The 21,374-nt window shown below is 40.8% G+C and overlaps 1 protein-coding gene across 2 annotated transcripts; it reads left to right on the plus strand.

The window, feature by feature from the left end:
* The first annotated feature begins 19 nt into the window (after window positions 1-19).
* Window positions 20-21,031, plus strand: YWHAB (tyrosine 3-monooxygenase/tryptophan 5-monooxygenase activation protein beta). Of its 2 annotated transcripts, XM_035705424.2 has the most exons (7): window positions 53-217; window positions 4,272-4,327; window positions 13,693-13,995; window positions 16,167-16,290; window positions 17,597-17,760; window positions 18,644-18,739; window positions 19,056-21,031. In XM_035705424.2, exons 3-7 carry the CDS (start codon window positions 13,702-13,704, stop codon window positions 19,110-19,112), a joined length of 735 nt encoding a protein of 244 aa, XP_035561317.1. In that variant the 5' UTR covers window positions 53-217; window positions 4,272-4,327; window positions 13,693-13,701; the 3' UTR covers window positions 19,113-21,031. The 2 variants fall into 2 exon arrangements, with proteins under 2 accessions (XP_025325969.1, XP_035561317.1); XM_025470184.3 differs by lacking the exon at window positions 4,272-4,327 and having other exon boundaries at window positions 20-217.
* The last annotated feature ends 343 nt before the right edge of the window (window positions 21,032-21,374 follow it).

Here is a 21,374-nt window from a genome sequence, read left to right on the forward strand (position 1 = left end):
GTCGGAGCGGAAGTGGTGACCGGAGCGGAAGTGGAGCTGCCGCCACCGCCGCCGCCGATTCCGGAGCCGGGGTAGCTGCTGCCGCCGCCGCCGCCGCCGCCGCCGCCTGTGCAGCCGCCGCCGCCGCCGCTGCCTGAGGAGTGGGCTTGGGAAGGAAGCCGTCCCCGCGCTCGGAGCTTCGCTCGCAAGCGTCTTTGCCTCCTGCCGCCCTCCCGCGGTGAGTGCGGCGCGGGGTCCGCCCGGGGCCCCTGGGGGCCCAAGCCGAAGCTCCCCCCGGGGCGGCGCCCGCCGCAGCGACGCGGGCGACCCCGCGGGTGGGCCCTGGGAGGGGGCGGCGCGCCGCTTCCTCGGCCCCGCGCGGCCGCCTGCGGCGCGGGCCCGGCCTGGCCGCGGCCCCTCCCTGTTTCCGGGGCCGGGCCCTTGGCTCTGGGAAAGGCCCGGGCGGCCCTCGCCGCCTGCGGCCCTGCCCTGCGGGCGGGGTGCGGCTCAGTGCGAGGCCGGAAGGGACCTCGAGCCGCGGACCCCCGGCCCTCCCTCTCCCCACCTGCCTTCGATGCCCGCGCGACCCCTCCCTGCTCCTTGGGCGGCGAAAGCCGACCCTTTAAGCCCTGTCACCTCCGCTCCTTGCTTTCTGGTTTCCAGAAATTGAAAATTGACTAAATATGGGCTGGTTTTCGAGCTCCAGGGCCTCTGTTGACTACCCCCTGGCTGGGCAAGGGGTTTAACCTTGGGAGAGAGCAGAGGGAAAACCCCCCTCCCACTTTGCAGTAAAGCCATTTCATCATCGTTCGCTGGTTTGGAAATCTAGCAGGACCTGAGATCCCCTGAGAAGCACACAGGGTTGAGGTCTGCATCAAGAAAATGCATTTGTTGGAACCGCTTACTGAGTCAGGTCTGATCCCCAGGGGGGGAAAAATAATAATAATAATAATCAGAAGCTGAAAATCGGAGTGTTTTCCCACGGTATTTACCGTCATTTAATGCCAAAGTCTTTTGTGTCCTCACCCCAAATTCCCCCATACTGTGTGTTAGCACGTTTTTTTTTTTTTGTTTTTTTTTTTAAGGATTGAAATTTGCCTGGTGGCCTCCCTGGTGGTAGGGAAGGGGTAGGATTGGTTTGGGCCCCTTTTCTTCAGAGGATTGAGTACATCTTTGTCTATTGCAAATGGAGAACTGCATGTAATGGGGTTTTCAAAGGTGGCAGTATTGGTAAGACAATTTGCCAACCTTTCTATAAAAACGCATGGCTCTTGTCCTTGCCTTCACTCCTTTTCTCTTTGGTAAGACTAGACAGCATCAGGCTCTGATTTTACCTACTCTCTGTGGGTGATGGAATTTGGCGAGAGGATGTTACGAACATACAAAATCAGGCGGCCACAGGATCCAGAAAGATGAAGCACTTTCAAAAAATATGAAAATTGTCTGCATTTCTCACTGTGTCATAGTTGTTCATATAAAGCCACACACACAGGCAGTTTATAGAACTGGACACATGGCTACTCAGCTTTTTGCATTTTCTCTTTGGAAATGTATATGCATAAATAATGCTTGATTCCTAGTGATTTTCTTCTCGACTGCCTTATCACACCCCATTTCTCAGGAATATCTCAGTTGTCTGAGCCCTCATTTTTCTTGGGTCTGTTTCCTTAGCAGCAGGCAAGATGGTGAGGGTAAAACCTGTCAGTTTTTATTAGACCCTACAGAATTTTGGGTGTGGTCTTCCAAATGGAAGAGTAGTAATCCAGTAGCAACTGCTGAATGATTTTCCTAACCTCGTTTTTCACTGAGATAAGAAACCATTCACCCATATTACAGATGAAGTCTTTATGAGAAATAAGGTAATTTGGCCTAGACCACACACCTAATTTTTAGATTGAATATCCTCATTCATCAGGAGCAAATATTTCTGGACTGTAAGCCCCTGGAGTATGGCTCCTACCCTATAATCTTCTGTACATTTCCCATCATGCAGTGCTTGTGTTATGTTGAAGCCATTTTAGAATTGGAGCTCTATAGATCAGGGAGGCAGCCTCCATAAAACCAGGCTGAGCAAATTCCCATGATGCTTGTTCCGGGTGGCAGAGTCTCCAGAGATTTGAGCTACTGCGAAAAGTGCCTTTTGCCCATTTGGCTGTGGATACAGAGACAGAGCACTGGACCTGGAGTCAGATAAATTTGATTCAGGTCTAGCCTGCAGCGTTTTCTAGCTGTGGGGTCTTCAGCATATTACTTAATCTCTGGTTCTTAGTTTCTCTGTCTCAGAGTTGTCTTGAAGCTTTTTTACAAACTATAATATAAACTGTTAAGTATAAGCTGTTTTTTTTTTTTAATCAGAATTCACTATTAATGGCTTTCTTTTTTCCTCCAGCTGCATTCTGATGAGACCCATCCCTGCTTTGTATACATTTTGCTTTCAAAAATTGATGTTCTTATAGAACTTTATTTTGTGTACAGCATCTTCTGGGTTTCTAAGCCTGTACAATGCAAATGGTAATAGTCTTTGTTGTGTTGTTATGACAAGCGCAATGATTAAAAATAAGCATTTGGGATACAGTAGGTGTTTAGTAAATGTTATTTGACCATATCCAAGAATACACATATACAGAGACTGGATATAGCATATATCTATATGCTGTATAGCATAGACACATAGAATCCATCCATTTGATTTATTCGCCAGCTGATGAGGTAGCATCAGGGCAATTAGTCAATAATAATAACAGTTACCACATTGCCTGCTCTGTGCCACACTTTGTTCTAAGCTCTTTATGCATATTAATGAAGTCTTCATAAGAACCAATGATAGGTAAGTACTGTTAGCCCCATTTTACAGATGAGGAAACTGAGGCACAAGAGTTAAATAATTTTCTCAGAAGTACACACACATAGCACAAGGTAAGTGCCAATCTGGCTCTAATGATAAGTGGCTACCAGCAGTGGAACATGTTTCATGTGAACATCATTTAGTTCTTAATTTTTCTTTACATGTGTCCTCTTTAAATGTGTTTGAACAAGAATTTTAGCTATTTTTGAAGGTACATAGAATGTAATTTAGTGGAGGGACTGTATTCATCCTGGCATGAGGGGATGATATTGCTGGTGTGCGTCAGGAAGCAAGCTTGTGAGAAACACAGTGTTTCTAGCATTTGCCTCATATTAGTGAGAAAGTTCATCACTTTGTGCCATGCTGATTTATCTAATTATTGGTTCTTCATCTAACAGAATTTGATCAGGACTCCCCATCACTAATTTTTGGTTTACCATACTACTTTTTCTGTAGATTCTTAGATTTTTTTTTCCCCATATTTTGTTGGGGAGGAAGAGATAAGGAAAATAGTAAATTATAATGTCTTATTAGGTACCTGTTTTTTGAGTGGCATCAAACTGGGCAGTTTTCCTTTAAGGAATAAGGATATCCCAGATTGAACTAAGATTTGCTCTAGAGGGACTTTGCGTTCCTTGGTTCCTACATTTTTCTAGGGAGAGGTGACAGATAATTCACACTAGCAAGGGAGCAAAAAATACATTGTATAAAAGCAACTTTTAAGCATTACAACCATCTTGGTCTTTACATGAATATGGTTCTGGTAAGTCATCTGTATGTCATGAGGGAGAAACCAACAGTTGGAGCTGGATTCTAAAGGAGTTTTTCTAAGGGGAATACTTTGGGAGGAAAAGAGACTAAAGTACTTTCTATTTTGGGATACGTGTGCTAAAAGCCAAGTAAGAAAGCTTACTGCTTTCTGGGCTAAAAGATCTTCTAATATAGGCATAGTTATGTGTTTCTAATGTGTACTTATAGTGAGATGAGATTGATTGATGGCCTCAAGAGAACAAGTCATTCGCAGCGAACTATAGGTTAGAGAGAGGATTTTTAATTTTTTTATTATTATTATTTTTAATAATCTGGCCAGTCCTCTCTTATGTAAGTTTTTTCCTGTTAGTTTTATTTCATTGTTTTCCTTAAGAGACCCAACAGTAAGTTATTTCTGAATGGCCTTGACCTGGACAGGGGTGACAATGAAGTAGATAATGAGGCCTGGCCATTGTTATTTGCCCACAAACCTCACCTTAAAGTTTGTTCAACATCTGTTGAGCTTTCGGCATGTGCTGTTTTTAACTTAATTTTATTTTGATTTTTAAAACTAGATAAATTAACTTAAGGCCGATCCCTGAAACCTCACTGTAATAACTTTGTATGGGTTTTTTGGAAAAATTGTTCATTCTATCTCTTCCAAAAGTAAGTACTGAGACTCCTAATTGGTCTTTAGGAGACAGTGCCACATAGAGGAGAGCGTGTGTACCAGTTTTACCTGTGTGACCCTGGGTAAGTTACTCCTTGCATCTGTAAAAGGGGATGGTGGCACCTACCTCATAGGATACTTAGGATTAAATGAGTTGATAATAAAGCCCCAGTGCTTTCCATATTTGGGTAAACTATAAATGATGGGTATTTTTGTTATGTTTACTAAGTCAGCTGGTATGGACTATTTAAAAGAGGAGATGGAGAGAAAGTATTCCAAGGGCTTGTTGAAACTCAGTCTAAATTTATAAATATAAAAATTGGTAGCTGAAAAACATTGGTTAAAAAGCATTACTGTTGTTTCCTGATTGGAGCTGGGGTGGCTCTATTCTAAAGTAGACTAAGGCAGAGATAAATATAGTCTGTATTTTATAGGTCAGATGTGGTCTACTTACCTCTGTCCACATAGGAAATAACAGCCTTGTTCACTTCTTTTAAAAAGTGCATCAGTTGATCATATTAGTCATACTCAGCATGGCACGCATTATGCCACACGTTGGGTGCCCAAAGATACAAGTTTGGGTTCTTACCTTAAGCTCTCAATCCAGTGGGAGTCAATAAAGACTTTTACAGTAAGTTCTGCTAAGTGTTACTTTAGGAATAGGCATAGGTAAGCTCACATGCTTTTCTTTTAAAAGTCTTTAAAGAAATCCATGTAGTTTTAAAAGAAATGAGGTGTGTAGTAAGTTGTCCCTTTCCTGGCTAAGCACATCTATTAGACTTTTTCGTGGCTGCCATTTGAATGCTCACAATGTGTAGAGACTTAAGTATTTTGCATCATGAACTAAGTTACTGTTTCCAAGAACCATATTAAATAGATTTGCCTATTTTATGCATGAGAAGATAGACTCACAGATGTGGTAGCCTATGGTGTTGGAGTGTGGTACCGGTAAATTGGGCTGGGTCATTTCATTATGTTGGTGAGCTCAAAGCTTTCGAACCCTATTCACAAAATTGACCAATTGAGCTGTGTTTATGGATGAGAATTAACATATTGTCTTTTGGGATTGATCAAATGCCACAAGATCAATTTATTGTCCTACTTGCTGATTCACATTGTGTGACCTTGGGCATTATCACTTAATACTTCCATTTTTTAAAGTTTAGTTTTCACTACTTGGGCATAACAACCGATGTGGAAGAGGGAAGAGATTTTGAAATGGAAGTGAAGTTTCCCTCCACAATTCTGTTTGCTGGACATGAGTACTAATGATTTTGTATTTAGGACATGATGTGTTTCATTTTCTAACAGCCTACAAATGTTCAGAGTTAAGTTTTTGACAGGACTGAATTTGTGTGTGTAGAATGGCACACAGACATTTTTTAAGAGTGGGTGTTTTTCAGTCAGTAATTTTCTTTAAGAGCTAGGAGTACTTAACTTTTTCTGGGTAACACCCCCTAACCACCTGGCCCCATGACTTTCTCAAGTCCCCCCTGCTGTAGCTTGGCATCTGTTTTTCCTTCAGTGGAGTGACTCCAGAACTGTAACTTTGGCCTTATGGTGCTGTGGGTGCTCGGTCTGGAATGGTATGACTGTGAACGCTAGTCAGAATTTACTGTCAGTTCCTTACCCCATAGAAACTTGTGAGTCTGGATTTTTAAGATGCTCCTGTCAGTTTTCTCTCCAGATTTGTGACTGTACGTATCTCTTTATCTACTTTGGCCTTTGATTTCTTTAGTTTCATCTAGAAAAACATAATGTGCCCTTTATTCATACATCGGTGTTTCTTGTCCCTACCTGGAGTTCTCTTTGTCTCTCCTGGAAGAACCTCTCTAGCCCAGAAAACCAGTTAGGACCCAGCCACTTTTGAACTAAACCTCTTCTCTCTAATTCTAGTTGGTTGTTTTTTCAAAGAGAAGCTTTATAACTCTAAAGTATGTGCTGTCTTCTGTTCCTACTGGGGGAGTGTAGGCTCTCAGAGGTGAGATCTGCACTATTCTAATTGTATGTCTTGTGAATTTCAAGAAAAGAATTTTCTTGGACCTACTGGTAATGTTTTCATTCATAGTGATTTCAACACACATTAAATTATAGGCACTACATCTTTATGAAGTAGCATAAGAGTAAGAATGTGTTGGGGTTCCTAGATGGTTCACTTGGTTGGGTGTCCTATTCTTGATTTCAGTTCAGATCATGATCTCAGGCTCATGAGATCAAGCCCTAAGTCGGGCTCTTCACATTGAGTGTGGAATCTGATTGAGATTCTCTCTCCTGCTTCCTCTGTCACCCCCCCCCCAAACAAAACCAAAACAAAAAGAATGTGTCTATTGAGCCTTTGCTCCAACCAGTGCCATCTAGCCAATTTTTTTGTGCATCCTTGATAGCTACTAATGTCTCCTTTTAACATTTAAGGAAACTGAGGTTCAGAGAAATTACTCTAAGAATTGCCTAATTTCTCTTTAGAAGCCGAGATTTGTAGTATGTAGGGCTTTCCTAGAAACAAATTCCACTCTTATGTTTCATAATAAAGGGTTAGTGATTCTGACATGATAGTGGAATCCTCAATTTTAAATTTCTAGGAAATTATCGAATTCAATTAAAGCTCAGTATTTCAGAATTGAGCATATGGCACCTGGCTGGCTTAGTCAGTAGAGCATGCAACTTTTGATCTCAGAGTTGTGAGTTCAAGCCCCACATAGGGCGTGGAGCCTATTAAAAAAAAAAAAAAAAAAAAAAAAGGCATGTTCTTTTCTTTGAAAACAAAACTTAGCTGAAAGTTCAATACTATTTCAGAAGGTCATTTTCTTGTCAGGCTGCTTTTCTTTCTTTCTTTCTTTTTTTTTTTAATATGAATTGGTAATGGGTAGTCACTTGTATTTTTATTTTTTTTCCCTCATACTTGGATGTCTGCTTCTGGCCACTGGGAGATGGCCTCTCAGTATTCCAAACCTGACTAAGAGAAATCCCTTAGGCAAGAATTTTGAGATAGAGAGCCTTGGTTGGCTCATATAGATACTCTTGTTTTAGCATTTTTTTTTTTTGTTTTTTTTTGTTTTTTTTTTTTTTTGTTTTAGCATTTACAGTCAGATTTGAGGTTTCATGTATTGAAAGGAAATCCTGTTACTTCATGGGCACCCTTAGAATTATTCTTCATAACATTCTTTCAGGATATTTTAGAAAAAAATACTTTTTTTTTTAAGATTTTATTTATTCATGAGAAACAGAGAGAGAAAGAGAGAGGCAGGCAAAAGAGAAGCAGGCTCCATGCAGGGAGCCTGACACAGGACTCGATCACGTCTCCAGGATCACACCCTGGGCTAAAGGCGGCGCTAAACCGCCGAGCCACCGGGGCTGCCCGTAAATGAAATACTTTTGTGCATCTTTTCCCCTTTTTTCTATTGATATGTATCTAACAGATTTATGACATTAAATCCTTTCTTTTGACAGCCATATAGTCTTGTACCAACTATCCCTCTTCTTAACCACTTCTTTATTAAATATTTAGATTGTTTCCATTTTTTCACTAAGCACCACTGATTTAATCAGCACATGCTTTCCATTCCTCTAAAGTGCTGTATCCAGTGGCTTAGAACAGATAGACAGGATGCCTAGGTGGTTGAGCATCGGCCTTTGGCTCAGGTCATGATCCCATGGTCCTGGGATCGAGTCCCGCATTGGGCTCCCTGCCCAGTAGAGAGCCTGCTTCTCCCTCTGCCTGTGTCTCTGCCTTTCTGTGTCTTTCATGAATGAATACATAAAATCTTAAAAAAAAAAAAGTACGGATAGACATCTGACATCATCCTGTGGCTATGCTTGAGAACTGTTCTGAGGCATCTTTGTGTCTTCTTGATCTGTGCCCAGCACAAGGAAGTCTCCTGGTGCACTATGGGGTTTGATCTGTTGCAGCCTTTAATAAGTTTGCTCTGGTGTCTTTGTGTTATTAGTGCCAGGCCTGATGGTGAGACTGCAGTCTTTTAAGGTTTTTTAGAAGGCAAATAAAGGCACTCTTGCTGATGTTTTTCTTGTTAGGATATTGGCAGAAAGTCTCAGAAGAGGGACGCCTGGGTGGCTCAGTGGTTGAGCATCTGCCTTTGGCCCAGGGCATGATCCCGCTGTCTCTGGATGACGTCCTGTATTGGGCTCCCCACAGGGAGCTGCCTTCTCCCTCTATGTCTCTGCTTCTCTCTCTATGTCTCTCATGAATAAATAAATAAAATGCTAAAGAAAAAAAAAGTCTCCGAAGAAAAGTAGGTCCTGATTATAACCCATCACTTCTTAGCATTCAATTCAAGAAAATTCAATTAGGAACTAATGGATAAAAGTGTTAGAGTTAACATGTGTCCTTTTGAGGCTATTGAAGGGTGGAGTCTTACCTAGGAATGTTAACACTGTACATATTCACTTCCTGCAGGAGATGAATTTAGACTTACTTTCCTTCTCATGGGTTGTACATTAAATAAATAAATAAAAATCCAAGCTCACATTGTGGCCTGAAACAGTGATGTGTAGGTACTGTGAGACGAATAATAATACTTCCATTTGATTTACACTATGTATTTTTTAAAAAGATTTTTTAATTCCCTGCATCTCTTCACAGCACATCTTCTGAGGTAGATGCTGTATCTCTGGTGTAGATTGGAAGGCTGAGGTTGAACAAGTTCACATGGCTTTGTAGGACCACATCCCACTCTTAGACCTAGCCTTGTTGCCTTTCTGCCGTACCATATAAAGCTATCCTGGGTTCTTTCTGCTCTCTCAGAACTGATTTGTTGGAATTGTTTACAGATACCTGTCTGAGCATTAGTTTTGTGCTTGGCAGTGTTAGGCATTAAATGAGAAACAAATGTGAAGCTTTCCTTTGAGAACATACACACGTGGAGCTGCTTGTAAATGGACACTACTCATCTGTACCAGAAAACATATAGGTGTAGGTCCTGGACTGTGCAACAGGCTACAAGTGCATTTGGATTCACAGGCTGGTACATCACTGGGTACTGGGGTAGTCACGGAAGGCTTTCTGGCCATGGGGATGGATAGAGTTTGCATAGGAAGTAAATGGGAAAGCATTCTAGATGAAGGAACTAAAAAAAAAAACAATTTCAGGGGTGTTTGAGTGTGACATTTATAGAGCATTCGAGGATGTCCAGCCAGAGAAAAAGATACGTTCTGGAGAGTGGCCGATGACAAAGCCTGACAGGCATGGAGCAACCAAAATCTAGAAGGACTTTGAAGGTCAGGTAGGGTTTAGATGGAGCTGCCAAAAGAGAGTCATTGAAAGTGCACCAAATCAGGGTGAGGACAGGATTAAGAGTCTCTCTGTTCTTCTTCTTCTTGTTTTTTTTTAAATTGAAGTGTAGTTGCTATTGCAATGGTACATTAGTTTCAGGTATACAAGATAATGATACAACAAGTTACACGTTAATGCTGTGCTCACACCGTTACAGTACCACTGACTATTCTGTGTGCTGTGCCTTTGACTGATTTTGAAGTAAGGTGCAGGAGTACAAAAGAATGAGGTGCAAACACGAGAGTTTAACGTGCTTGTGAAGGATAGGTGCTTTGAATTATTTAAGCAGAGTGAAAACTCTGCCAAATTTGTAGTTTTATTATTCTTTCATTTGGGGATCTGTAAGTTCATTCAGCAGATGCTTAGGTGCAAGGTGCTGTGGGAGATACGTCCTAAAAGAGTTTATGGTGTTGTGAGGGACTTAAAGATCTATCTAAGTAATGTTAGTACTGAAGAAATGTGTTAAGACAGTAAGGTATAGATGAAATCCTTTGTTGAGAATATTTTCAGCTTGGAGCAGTGCTATCCGATAGAAAATAGAATATGAGCCACAAGTAATTTAAAATTTTCTACATTTAAAAAGTACAAAGAAACAAGTGAACTTTATTTTGATCGTTTTTTTAAAAATTGAACTCCCATGCATCCAAAATATTACAGTTTCCACGTATGACAATAGCTACATGTGGCTGGCTGTCATATTAGACATCTCCAGCTTAGCGGCTTAAGAAAGGCTTCATGGAGAAGATGGCATGTGAACCATGCTCTGAATTCTGTATGCTGAGTAAATGGGAAAGGACATTGCAGGCAGAGGGAGTGGCTTGGTGAGCAAAGACATGGAGACAGAAAAGCAGGTTTTGTAAGAAAACCATTTTGGCAGAAGTACGGATTTGTGTGGAAGGCATGTTTTGGCAAAAAGCTGGGAAGATAGGTTGGAAAATCTTCAATGACAGGAGGAAATCTGACTACTATCAGCAGGAAGGAACTTTAAAGAACTCTAAGCAGGAAGTGAGTGACTTGATCAGAATTTTAAGAATTGGTCTGATCATAAAAAACATGAAGGGGACCGCAGGTAGTGGGTTTGGGGAGAGACTGAATAGGAGGCTTATTGCAGATGTAGAAATAGGAACAGTTCCAGATCCCCCTTGTCTTTTGCCTTCCTCCAAACTGCTGGGTGTTGTGTAACCCATTTCCTGTTGAAATTGGTCTAACTGCTTCAAAATCCGTGTTATATAAGTCAAAAGTTATGTAAGCAGTAGGCATCAGGACATTTAGCTGTGGATTTTGTTTGTTGTAGTGTTGTGTGTGTGTGTGTGTGTGTAATTAACATTTTTTAAACAGATGGATATATGTTTTTAAGGCATGCATTTGGTCTTACCATATCATGATGGCTCAGTATCTAAGGGCTCTTGCTGTGATCCTGAAGAAGCTTAAAACAGTCTGTCCCCACCCCACCCCACCCCCCAACAGGCCACATTTGATCTTGAGAGAAATAGGGCGTGTACCTTTGGGAGCTCCCAAGGAGTAGTCCAGATTCTTCAGAGAGGTATGATTTAACTTTTAATGTTTGGGAGGGGCCTGGTAAGGCTAAAGAGTTTCATGGCATCTTTAACATTTAACAGTGTTGATCCTTTGTATTTCTCCATTACTTTTTTATAATCAATCCTGCATGGGTTGGCTTGGCTCTGAAGTGGCTTTTGGCCAATACTTTATTAATTAGAATCTTTTCTGGTAGAGTTGCACAGGTGCTGTTTGAACTTTGGAGTGGGCAACTAAGTGACTGCTAACTTTGAATTCGTGTGCAGACTGGAACATTTTTGAAGTTCATTGAAGGTTGACTTCTGTCTGCTTCTGACTTTGAGGAACAGTGAAATAGGATTATTTGCTGATAGAGGTTATCCCATTTGAAAGACTTTGTGGTCAGGGAAGTTAACATGAACTGAGAAAGTATGTAATTTGAAACTGAAGAATAGTGTTCTTTTGATGTACTTTTATCAGCGTAGACTAGGGTGCATTGTGGCTCAAAAAGCACCAACATCTCAGTGACTTCACTTAATAAGCTTCTTCACACTGCCCTGTCCAGCACCGGCCTGTAGGAGTCTGTACAACAGAGTCTCTCAGGGACTCAGGCTACAGGCACTAGCACATTGTCTACAGCACATGGCCTTCAAGGTAGCTGATGTCAGAGAAGAGAGTCTGGCAAATAATATACAGGCTTTTCACAGTTTTCGCCTGGAAATGGTATCATTTCTCCTGTTTTGTAACAGAACTAACCCTGTGACCCATCCTGAGTGCCTGGGGCTGCCAGGAAATGTAGGAGAGCAAATGGAATGTTTTGTGAGGATTATTATCTGTGTTACAGTCTCATTCTCATGACGTGGGTGAAGATGTCAGGCAGATCAGGGGAGACTTGCTTCACTGAGCGGAAGCTTAGAATTAGCCTTATGTAGGATGCAGCTCGAGTATGACTTGGATAATAAACCATGGGGAAAAAAAACAGTAGTTCTGAACTTAGAGAACTAATAACTCCTTGGTTGTCTACAGTTGGGGGGCTCTTACCCTGTGCTCCATTTAAAACATGTGACGGGTCTATCTTATAGGATTTATCATTTGAAAATACAAAAATGACTTGAGGCAAAAACATTTTGTGAGGAAGGGCTCTACTTCTTTGCTATTTTAAAATTATTAATTGTTTTCAAAGCCTTAGATTGTGATATTGTGTATATAGTAATGAAAGAGTTTGGGTTGTTTTGTTTCTTAAAGATTTTATTTTTCAGTAATCTCTACACATGGGACTCAAACTCATCAAACTCATCCCAAGATCAAGCTACTGACTAACCCAGCCAGGTGCCCCTGTAAGAATTGTTATAAAAATACTGATATTTCTACTACTATTTAAAGTAGTATTTACCTTATTATACTTTAAGATAGTGGTGTATTTTTGCACTGTAGCACAGATGGACATTTCGAAATTTAAGCTAACCGTGCATAAAACTTAGTGGTTAACAAATTTTTTTTTAGCTACGTATTATCCAAAAATTATTGCATTCTCTACAAATGGTGATTATTAAAGTGGGGAATTGACTAAGGTGAGGTGAATAATTTAAGGAGTTTTTACTGATTGGTAAGTATGGAGGATTTGATAAACTGAAGTCACCAAAATTTTTGTCTATTTCAGAAAAAACTTTAAATACACTCAATTATGGTTTGAAGTTCTGTTGCTATGCATCATGAATACACTCATAGCTCTTGCAGCCTATACACCATATAGAAAATTGGTCCCTGATAGTTGTATAGGCATTTGATATTTGTATACAATCCTCGAAACTTTCAAAGCACCTTCATGTAGATTAGGTCATTTGTTCTCACAGTAGCCCCAGGAGAGTTGGTAACGTTGTTACTTTCCAGTAAAGAAATTGAAGCTCTCAGAGGTTAAGTGAGGTGACCAAGGTTGTACTCCTCTAGTAAGTTAACAGAGCTGGTGCTAGAAGGAGCCATATCTGCCTGCCTATAGTTTATGCTCTTGTCTATATTGTGTCCTGCAAGTTAAGTTAGCAAATAGTGGAAGGTATGACAAAAATGGCTATTTTTTAGCTTCCTATTGCTTGATGGGCACTGCCAGATGTAACATTTAAAGTCCTGTCTTTGTTTTAAGATTAATTGAAGGTGTTTTTCCCAATACTGTGGGGAAAAACCAGATTTGGTCAAAACCAGACAGTTTTTGAAAGAAGTTAAGGACATGTATTTAGCATAAGCTTCTGAAGAAATGATTCTTCAGCAGCCTGAGTGTGTTGAGGAGGCAGATCAGGCTCATGGGGACAGAGAGACTTGAGCCTTTGGTCTCTGAGCAGTGTTACCAGGTGTGTCACTTGCCTTTGCTGAACTTCCATTTCCTCAGCTCAGAAAACAGGGAAGGGATTTTTGTGAACATATCTACTCTTTAGGACTGTTGGGAGAATTAATTGGCAAAAAAAACCCTTAGCGAGGTACTTATTACCCATAAGTGTTTATGTTCAGTGTCGCCGAGGGCATTTGCAAGTACGCATTTCATATTTACATCTGATGCTTGCCTGTGGGTTGGAAGAAGGGTCACATGTGCATTTCCGGGGCCCTGAAGCCTGACGCTGGCTTTCTCTCTTTTTTTCTCTCTCGCTCCCATTCCAGGGAACAACCATGGATAAAAGTGAGCTGGTGCAGAAAGCCAAACTTGCCGAGCAGGCCGAGCGCTATGATGACATGGCTGCGGCCATGAAGGCCGTCACGGAGCAGGGGCATGAACTCTCCAACGAGGAGAGGAATCTGCTCTCCGTTGCCTACAAGAACGTGGTGGGCGCCCGCCGCTCTTCCTGGCGCGTCATCTCCAGCATTGAGCAGAAGACAGAGCGGAACGAGAAGAAGCAGCAGATGGGCAAAGAGTACCGGGAGAAGATCGAGGCCGAGCTGCAGGACATCTGCAATGATGTTCTGGTAAGAGGCCAGGGTTTCGGTTTTAAATGGTGATTTCTAGATGGTATTCATGTAACGTCCAAATGCAGACTCTCAAACAGCTCATGAGAGGAAGGTGTCTGAATATGCTGGAAAGCTGCCAACCAGTCGGAACTGATTTTTACGCATATGATGTGATTTTTGTCGCCTCTTATTTGAACAGCAGTTGCTCCTCATGAGTGGGGTATTTTCCTCTCCCTTCAAAAAGACCTGTGACACACAGGAGCACTGAATCCACGTCCCTTCCATCTTTTCTTTAGAAATTGAGTCCACGTAGGCAGGATCTCAGGTAGGTGCAGTCACAGATAGACTACTCTGTCTGAGTGGTGATGTCACCTCCAGCTGGGGAGGTAAGAGCAAGAAGCCGAGCTACCGTTCATCCTCTCCCAGTCATGTCTGCACAATGTAAAGTCCTGAAAGTTAGCCACATCTGTCAGTTTAGTCAGCGTTCCAAAGCCAAATCATAAGTGGTTTGGGGATTGTCCTCTCCTGGGTTTTATATAAGCCTTAGTCCAATGATTGATCCGTAACTATTTCGTTCTGGCCACAGTCGGGTTGGGTGGGAGGGGAGCGGATCCTAGAGCAAATCATGATCATATTGTTTTTCCCTCACATCCTGAGCCCACTGGGAACTTTCTTTTTCTTCCAGGTGAAATCAGGTAAAAATGAACGGTGAGGGCTGCTTTGAAGGGAAAAGGAATTCACACTTGTGGATCTACCTCCTCCCCTGCTGGCTGCCTCTCCGAATTACTGCCCATGACACCTTTCTTTTGAAAACCAGTACAAAGCTTGTCAGCCATCAGGCAGTACTCCTCCCTAACCCATAGGAGTTACACCCTGTCTGTCTGCAGAGTATTAAAATGACTACTGCCCCTTGCATCTTCTCACTTTGATTGATTAAATCCCCTTACAACTAAGCTTTTGCATTGAACTGCTCTTATTAGACTCATGGTGTAAGAGTGTCATGGCTAAATTTGTTGCCTGTTGGTAATTTGGGGGTTTGTTAATGGTGCACTAATTCCTGAATGTTAGGTACATCTGGTATTCAGATGAAGTATGGCATGCATTCCAAGGGCGAGAAAGTTCCATAATTCCTGAAATGTAGACCAGCTTTTAAGAGCATCTGAAAGAATGTGAAGAAAAGCATGGTACTTACTGCCTCTTAACCAGTTTTTCAGGATGCCACATTCTAAAACAACTCTTCGAAAATATTGCTCTGTATACGAAGCTTGGACTCCTTCAGAACTGCTTTTGTTGTAAGCATAAATGTTTAAAGGAATTTATTATTAATAATAGTATTAGCTATTTTTTGAGTGCTTACTACGTGCCAGGCATCGTGTTAAGCGCTTTATGTACAGTAGTTCATTTATCCTCATAACTACCCTAGATGATGGCTATTATGCTTCCCCATCGTATAGCCGGGAAAACTGAGGCTCAGGGTGCTTAAATAATTTGTCCAGGGGCACAGATAGAGAGCTGCAGAGGAGGGATTTCTACCCAGGTCTGATTTTCAACTTGGTTTTTGGCAGTTTTGATCCATTATCCCCTTTTCCTCCCAAAAGGGAAAGATTTTTTTTTTCTTTTTTAAATTACAGAAGTAATACAAGTTCATTGTTTAAAAAAAAAAAAAAAAAAGAAAAGGGGCGGTGACCAGGTGGAAGAGTATAAATAAGAAAGTAAAAATCATTTCTAATCCTATCATGTAGAGAACCATTGTTAACATATTGATAAATATCCTTAAGGAGTTTTCACTTAACTATTGTGTGTACACATACATATTTTAATATTAGAATAGGATTCATGTGGTACTTATAATCTTTTTGTTTCACTCAGACTTCTTTTGAGAACCTTTGCATGTTATCGGTGTAGTTCTGCATCATCATTTTTAAGGCCTTACGTGGCATTCCATTGTATGGCTGTACTTTAATCAACCCCTTGTGGATGGTCAAAGAGATTTTTAACAGAAGAATGCAGGCATCTGTTGTTAGGACCTGGGCTGAAAAACCACTTAAAAGCTTTGGATGGAAATTATGTTTTTTTTTAAATCTTCAAAATTATTTAGATGTGGTAGTGTGTCTTGAATCTCAAACATAGTTTTAACATCTTATAAGTAATATTTCCAGATTCTTAACAGAATGTGAATCATTTTTTAGGAGCTGTTGGACAAATATCTTATTCCCAATGCTACACAACCAGAAAGCAAGGTGTTCTACTTGAAAATGAAAGGAGATTATTTTAGATATCTTTCGGAGGTGGCATCTGGAGATAATAAACAAAGTAAGTAACTTTTTTTTTTTTTTCTTTTTTAAGAAATTTGACCAATAGTGGAGCCAGTCCTCCTTCATAATCATTTTAAACAGTTTTTGCTTTGGTCAGCATACTCATGAACATCATAGTACTGAGAATTTAAAAGACCATAGCATTATGCTGACCTGTGATTAATAGGGTCATGGGAGTTGACAACAATGTATCTAAGGGGAAAGTGCAGAGGGCATTAAAAGTGTGGTATAGTAGTGCATTTAAAGAGATCTTTTTCGGGGATCCCTGGGTGGCGCAGTGGTTTGGCGCCTGCCTTTGGCCCGGGGCGCGATCCTGGAGACCCGGGATCGAGTCCCACGTCGGGCTCCCGGTGAATGGAGCCTGCTTCTCCCTCTGCTTGTGTCTCTGCCTCTCTCTCTCTCTCTGTGTGACTATCATAAATAAATTTAAAAAAAAGATTCTTTAAAAAAAATAAAGAGATCTTTTTCTTAAAAAAAAAAAAAAAGATCTTGAGAATTATTTGGTATCTCTCTTTTCAGAAATAAAACTAAAATGTCTGATACTATAAAACCACCATAGTAAATAGCAATGCATTTCTTTTATCACGTGCATTTTGTGATGGTAATAACTATAGGTCTGCTTTATTTAGTGCCTACTGTGTGCCAAGTATTTTAGAGTCTCATTTGTTCCTTACACAACTCTAGGAGTTCCAGTGAGGATCTGCCAGTTTTTCTGATGAGGAAACCAAGGCTCACAGGGTTTTACTTATTCAAGCCCGAGCCCCACATTGAGTGAATGAGTTAGGAATTCAAGTTTGGGTCTGTTGACTCTCTCAAGTCATGATTCTTCTACTGGAGCATATTGTTTCCCATGTTCTATCTTGTTAAAGTTTATTTCTTTTTTTTTTTTTTAATAAGATTTTGTTTATTTATTAATGAGAGATACAGAGAGAGAGAGAGTGGCAGAGACGCAGGCAGAGGGAGAAGCAGGCTCCATGCAGGGATCCCGGGTCTCCAGGATCAGGCCCTGGGCTGAAGGCGGCACTAAACTGCTGAGCTACCTGGGCTGCCCATATTTCTGTATTTCTTAAAAACTGCTTTAGTATACTTTGTCATACTTGTTGCTTTCCCCCAAAGCATTTAATGTAGTAGTTGGCTTAGAATAAACATTTAACAAATGATTATTAATCAGATGATGGAGACACTGATCCTTCATTAGTATCACTCCTCATTCCTGCCTGGTATGGTAAAATAACTGGATTGTGGTCCAGCATGTGATGCATCTAGGTAAAAACTCCCTTTTAATGTTCTTGTCTTTCTTATAGCCACTGTGTCGAACTCCCAGCAGGCTTACCAGGAAGCATTTGAAATTAGTAAGAAAGAAATGCAGCCTACACATCCAATTCGACTTGGCCTGGCACTGAATTTCTCCGTCTTCTACTATGAGATTCTAAATTCTCCTGAAAAGGCTTGCAGCCTGGCAAAAACGGTGAGAAAGACCTTCTGGTCATAGTAAAACACTGCTCATTTTTTAGTAACTTCTTATTATTACCTGAATTTAACAACTCCCTGTCTTAGACTTCTCATAAAATTTTAGTGTAAGTTTAAAATATAATCTAAAAAGGTACAGCTTTTTAGAAAAAGGGTACAAGATGTTCTGGAGATAGGAATAGATCTTTTGTGAAAGTAATATGGACCTGTCACTTTTTTATTTCTTCTCAATACACCCTGCTGATTTTTGTTTGTTTTCATTGTGTAATTACTGGTGGTTGTGGAAAATTCAGGGGGAAGGTAGCGTATTGTTTCTTGTCAAACTTTGGGCTCTGTAAGCCTCCATTATGTATTGTATTCCTTGTGGCAAGATTTGATGTTTCAGCTACGCAAATGAAAGAAGTCAGACCAGGTTTTAGTCTTTCAGCATGCATACTGTTATTTAACAATTTTTTTAATTTGGAGAAAGTAGATGAAATGAATTTTCTAAGGTCCATCACTTAATTGAATCAGATTTAGTGGTATGAACTTCTGTTCTCCCTTTATTCCTTATATCCAGACCTTTTGAGGTTTAGTAAAGAAACAAAGGATTACCAATAGTATCTTTGGCCATTAGAAAATGATGTGAATTTGTGCTGGGTTGACAGTAATGCCTGCCGTCTTCATCGCATACAATCCAGTTCTTACCTGGTAATTTGTGTCAGTGTTGGTCAGTGCTTTATAAACATACATTACCTGTTTGCTTATACAGCCAGCAGACAAGGTCATAATAGTTCAGCTCCCATACAGGAAAAGAAATTATATTCGTTAACAGAAAAAAAACTAGGCTAAACTAGCTCCAGAGAACCTGTGACAGCTCTATTAAAGGCTCTTTGTTTTAGGCTTTTGATGAAGCAATTGCTGAATTGGATACACTGAATGAAGAGTCTTACAAAGACAGCACCCTGATCATGCAGTTGCTTAGGGACAATCTCACTGTAAGTACTGCTGGTTTACACGACTGCTTCTGGAGGGCTTATATAGTCTTGTACCTACTCACTGATCTAAGAATTCACTGTTCCCCAAGACTTGAGGGAATATGTACCCTGTAAGTAGAGTTAAAAGTATTAAGTTGTTAAATTGGTTATAAATGACTGCTAAAGTTTTGCCCTTTGCAGTCCTCACTGGCTGCAGTAATACAGGAAGAATTTTAATGCAGTTAAGCGCAAGACAAGGTGGCCCAGATTGGGTCTACCTCCCCGAGTGAATGTTAGTAGCCCTATTTTTGATTATAGCTCTGTTTTTCTCTTGCAGCTGTGGACGTCGGAAAACCAGGGAGATGAAGGAGATGCTGGGGAGGGAGAGAACTAATGTCTGTTGTACTTCGTGATCTGTTCAGTGTCACTCTGTACCCTCCACATATATCCCTTTGTGCGATGATAAAAAAAAAAAAAAAAAAAAAGAGTCGTACGTCGACTTTCAATTTTTCACAGCCTCAGCCTAGCAAAATGGTCCACGGGATAAACAGCTGGTGTTTGTATCTAAAACTCAGATTGGTCACATAAATGCCACGGCATTCTGAAGTTTTGGTTTTGATTAACATTGACAGGATTACTGTGTGTTGAATTTTTTTTTAAACTGAACACTGTGATTATGGGGTTTTGTAACTTCGCAGAACTCTTACTGGTAGAAAAAAATAGATCTGAATTATGTGTAACTTTTTGGAAAGTTTAATCTGATATCAAACTAGTCACTGAAATAACAGTTCCATTGTAAAGTTGTACAGAAAGCTATAGAGATTATATTGTGAAGCTGGGACGCAGAGTGAGACACCTGTCCTGTGACATTCAAGTGTGACAGTAACTCACAGTCATTCTGCCTGTTTGGGAGGGATTACAGACACTTGGCCAGTTTGGGCTGTTGCCACTCAAAAGTTCATGACTGCAGATGTCCAGTGTCTTCCTCCGAGTAAACTTGAAGCCTGAAGTAGCCTGAACTCTTTGTGGCAGATAATTGGGTTTGACACCATGAAAAAGGTCCAGTGCTCCTAAAACACGTGACTAGCACCCCTTTCCCGTAGCCATCTTACTGATTTGCACCTTGCGCTCTAGCAGTGGAATCTGTTTCCCTTGTAACTGGGACCTAGAGAAGAAAAGGAAAAAAGCCGCATATCTGTTTCCTGGGTCATACCTTTAAGAGTAATGTTCTGCAGAGATTGCCTTCCACCTGAGAAGTACTCAGCCTTTGAGTGCTTTCTAGCTTGGGGCTTTTAAATTTTGAAATCGAAACATTCTTCCCCCTGTCCTTTTTTTGACTGTTGACTCTGGTTTTTCTTTTCAGTCTTTAAACATCTGTCCTGCTTCCTTACGTTTTTTTTCTTTTTGAATTTTGTCCTTGTCTTCTCTCCATTGTTTAATCTGGCATGGGCCAGGTGGGGGCTTGGAGGGGGTGAGCAGGGTCGGCGAGCACTTTGGTCAGCAGGCTTCGCTTCGGAGAGTTAAGAAGAGCTTCCAGCACATAGCTCTGACTTCCTCCAGTTCTCAGCACTCTTGTTTGCTCTTCAGTCCAACCAAGAATCTGAATCAAAAAGTGTTTTTCAATACCCATGATTTCTCCCTGTGTTGCAGCCAGCCCTGATAACGCTTGTTAGTACCTGTCACCACATCCCCCAAGTGTGCTCCTCCAGCCAAGTTCACAGACCTGTCTGAACAAGACCCTATAATGCAGGGAAGTTGCATGAACACTGCAATGGGGAGAGTCCAGAATAGCCAGGCCTACCAAGTCTCACAGTACCCTTCTCCCTTGAACATTCCACGTTGCTGTAATGTCCACCTGTTTGTCCATCTGCTGAAATGAGAAAAGAAATCTTCATGCACTGATTTAAGACAAACCAAAAAAAGAAAAAAAAAAGAAAAAAATCCCTTTCCCCTTTCTAGCTGAACAAAAACGTGCAGTTAATACTTGGCGCTTGAAAATGCAGTAGTGAATGTGGAACGAGCCTGTCTGTATATCTGGTAGCTCTTTCTTGCTTCGTTTTTCCTTACCAGTATTTCTGCCTCACGTTTGCTTCTGTGACGGTTATATTGCCTAGCAAGCACACCTGTGGTTGTGAAAATAGAATAGCAAAAAAAAAAAAAAAAAAAAAGATAAAAAAGAAAAATCCCCAGTTATTGATGTACTAGATTTGTGTATGTCTTTTAAACAGTTCTAGTTTCCACCTTAACACGGAATAATCAGGAAAAGTGTAAAAATTCAAAGTGAAATAAAAAATTTTATCAGTTGCCTGTGAACTAATGTATGGCGCCATCTGTATCACTGCCAGAACCAGCTACCTCTTCTGACCACACTTCCTTTTGGCTCTACTCTTTTTTTTCAAAGTGGGGAACATCTCTGTTTCATCCTGTTTTGAACCAGAAGTCAAGGTGTTTGTAAAGGGGCAGAAATAACCATTAATAAACAGCCACTCCCAACCCTCCGCAAAAAAAAAAAAAAAAAAAACCATCTAGGTGTTACACTGCTTTTGTAGCTAAATTTCTAAGATTTGCTCTGGAAAGTTAGTTTGCATGCCATTTAAGACACACACCCTCTTTTTAACCCTGAAATGTATACCAAGCCTTTGAGAGATGTTTGCAT

This window comes from Canis lupus, chromosome 24, assembly GCF_003254725.2.
Source record: "Canis lupus dingo isolate Sandy chromosome 24, ASM325472v2, whole genome shotgun sequence".
Taxonomy (NCBI): Eukaryota; Metazoa; Chordata; class Mammalia; order Carnivora; family Canidae; genus Canis; species Canis lupus.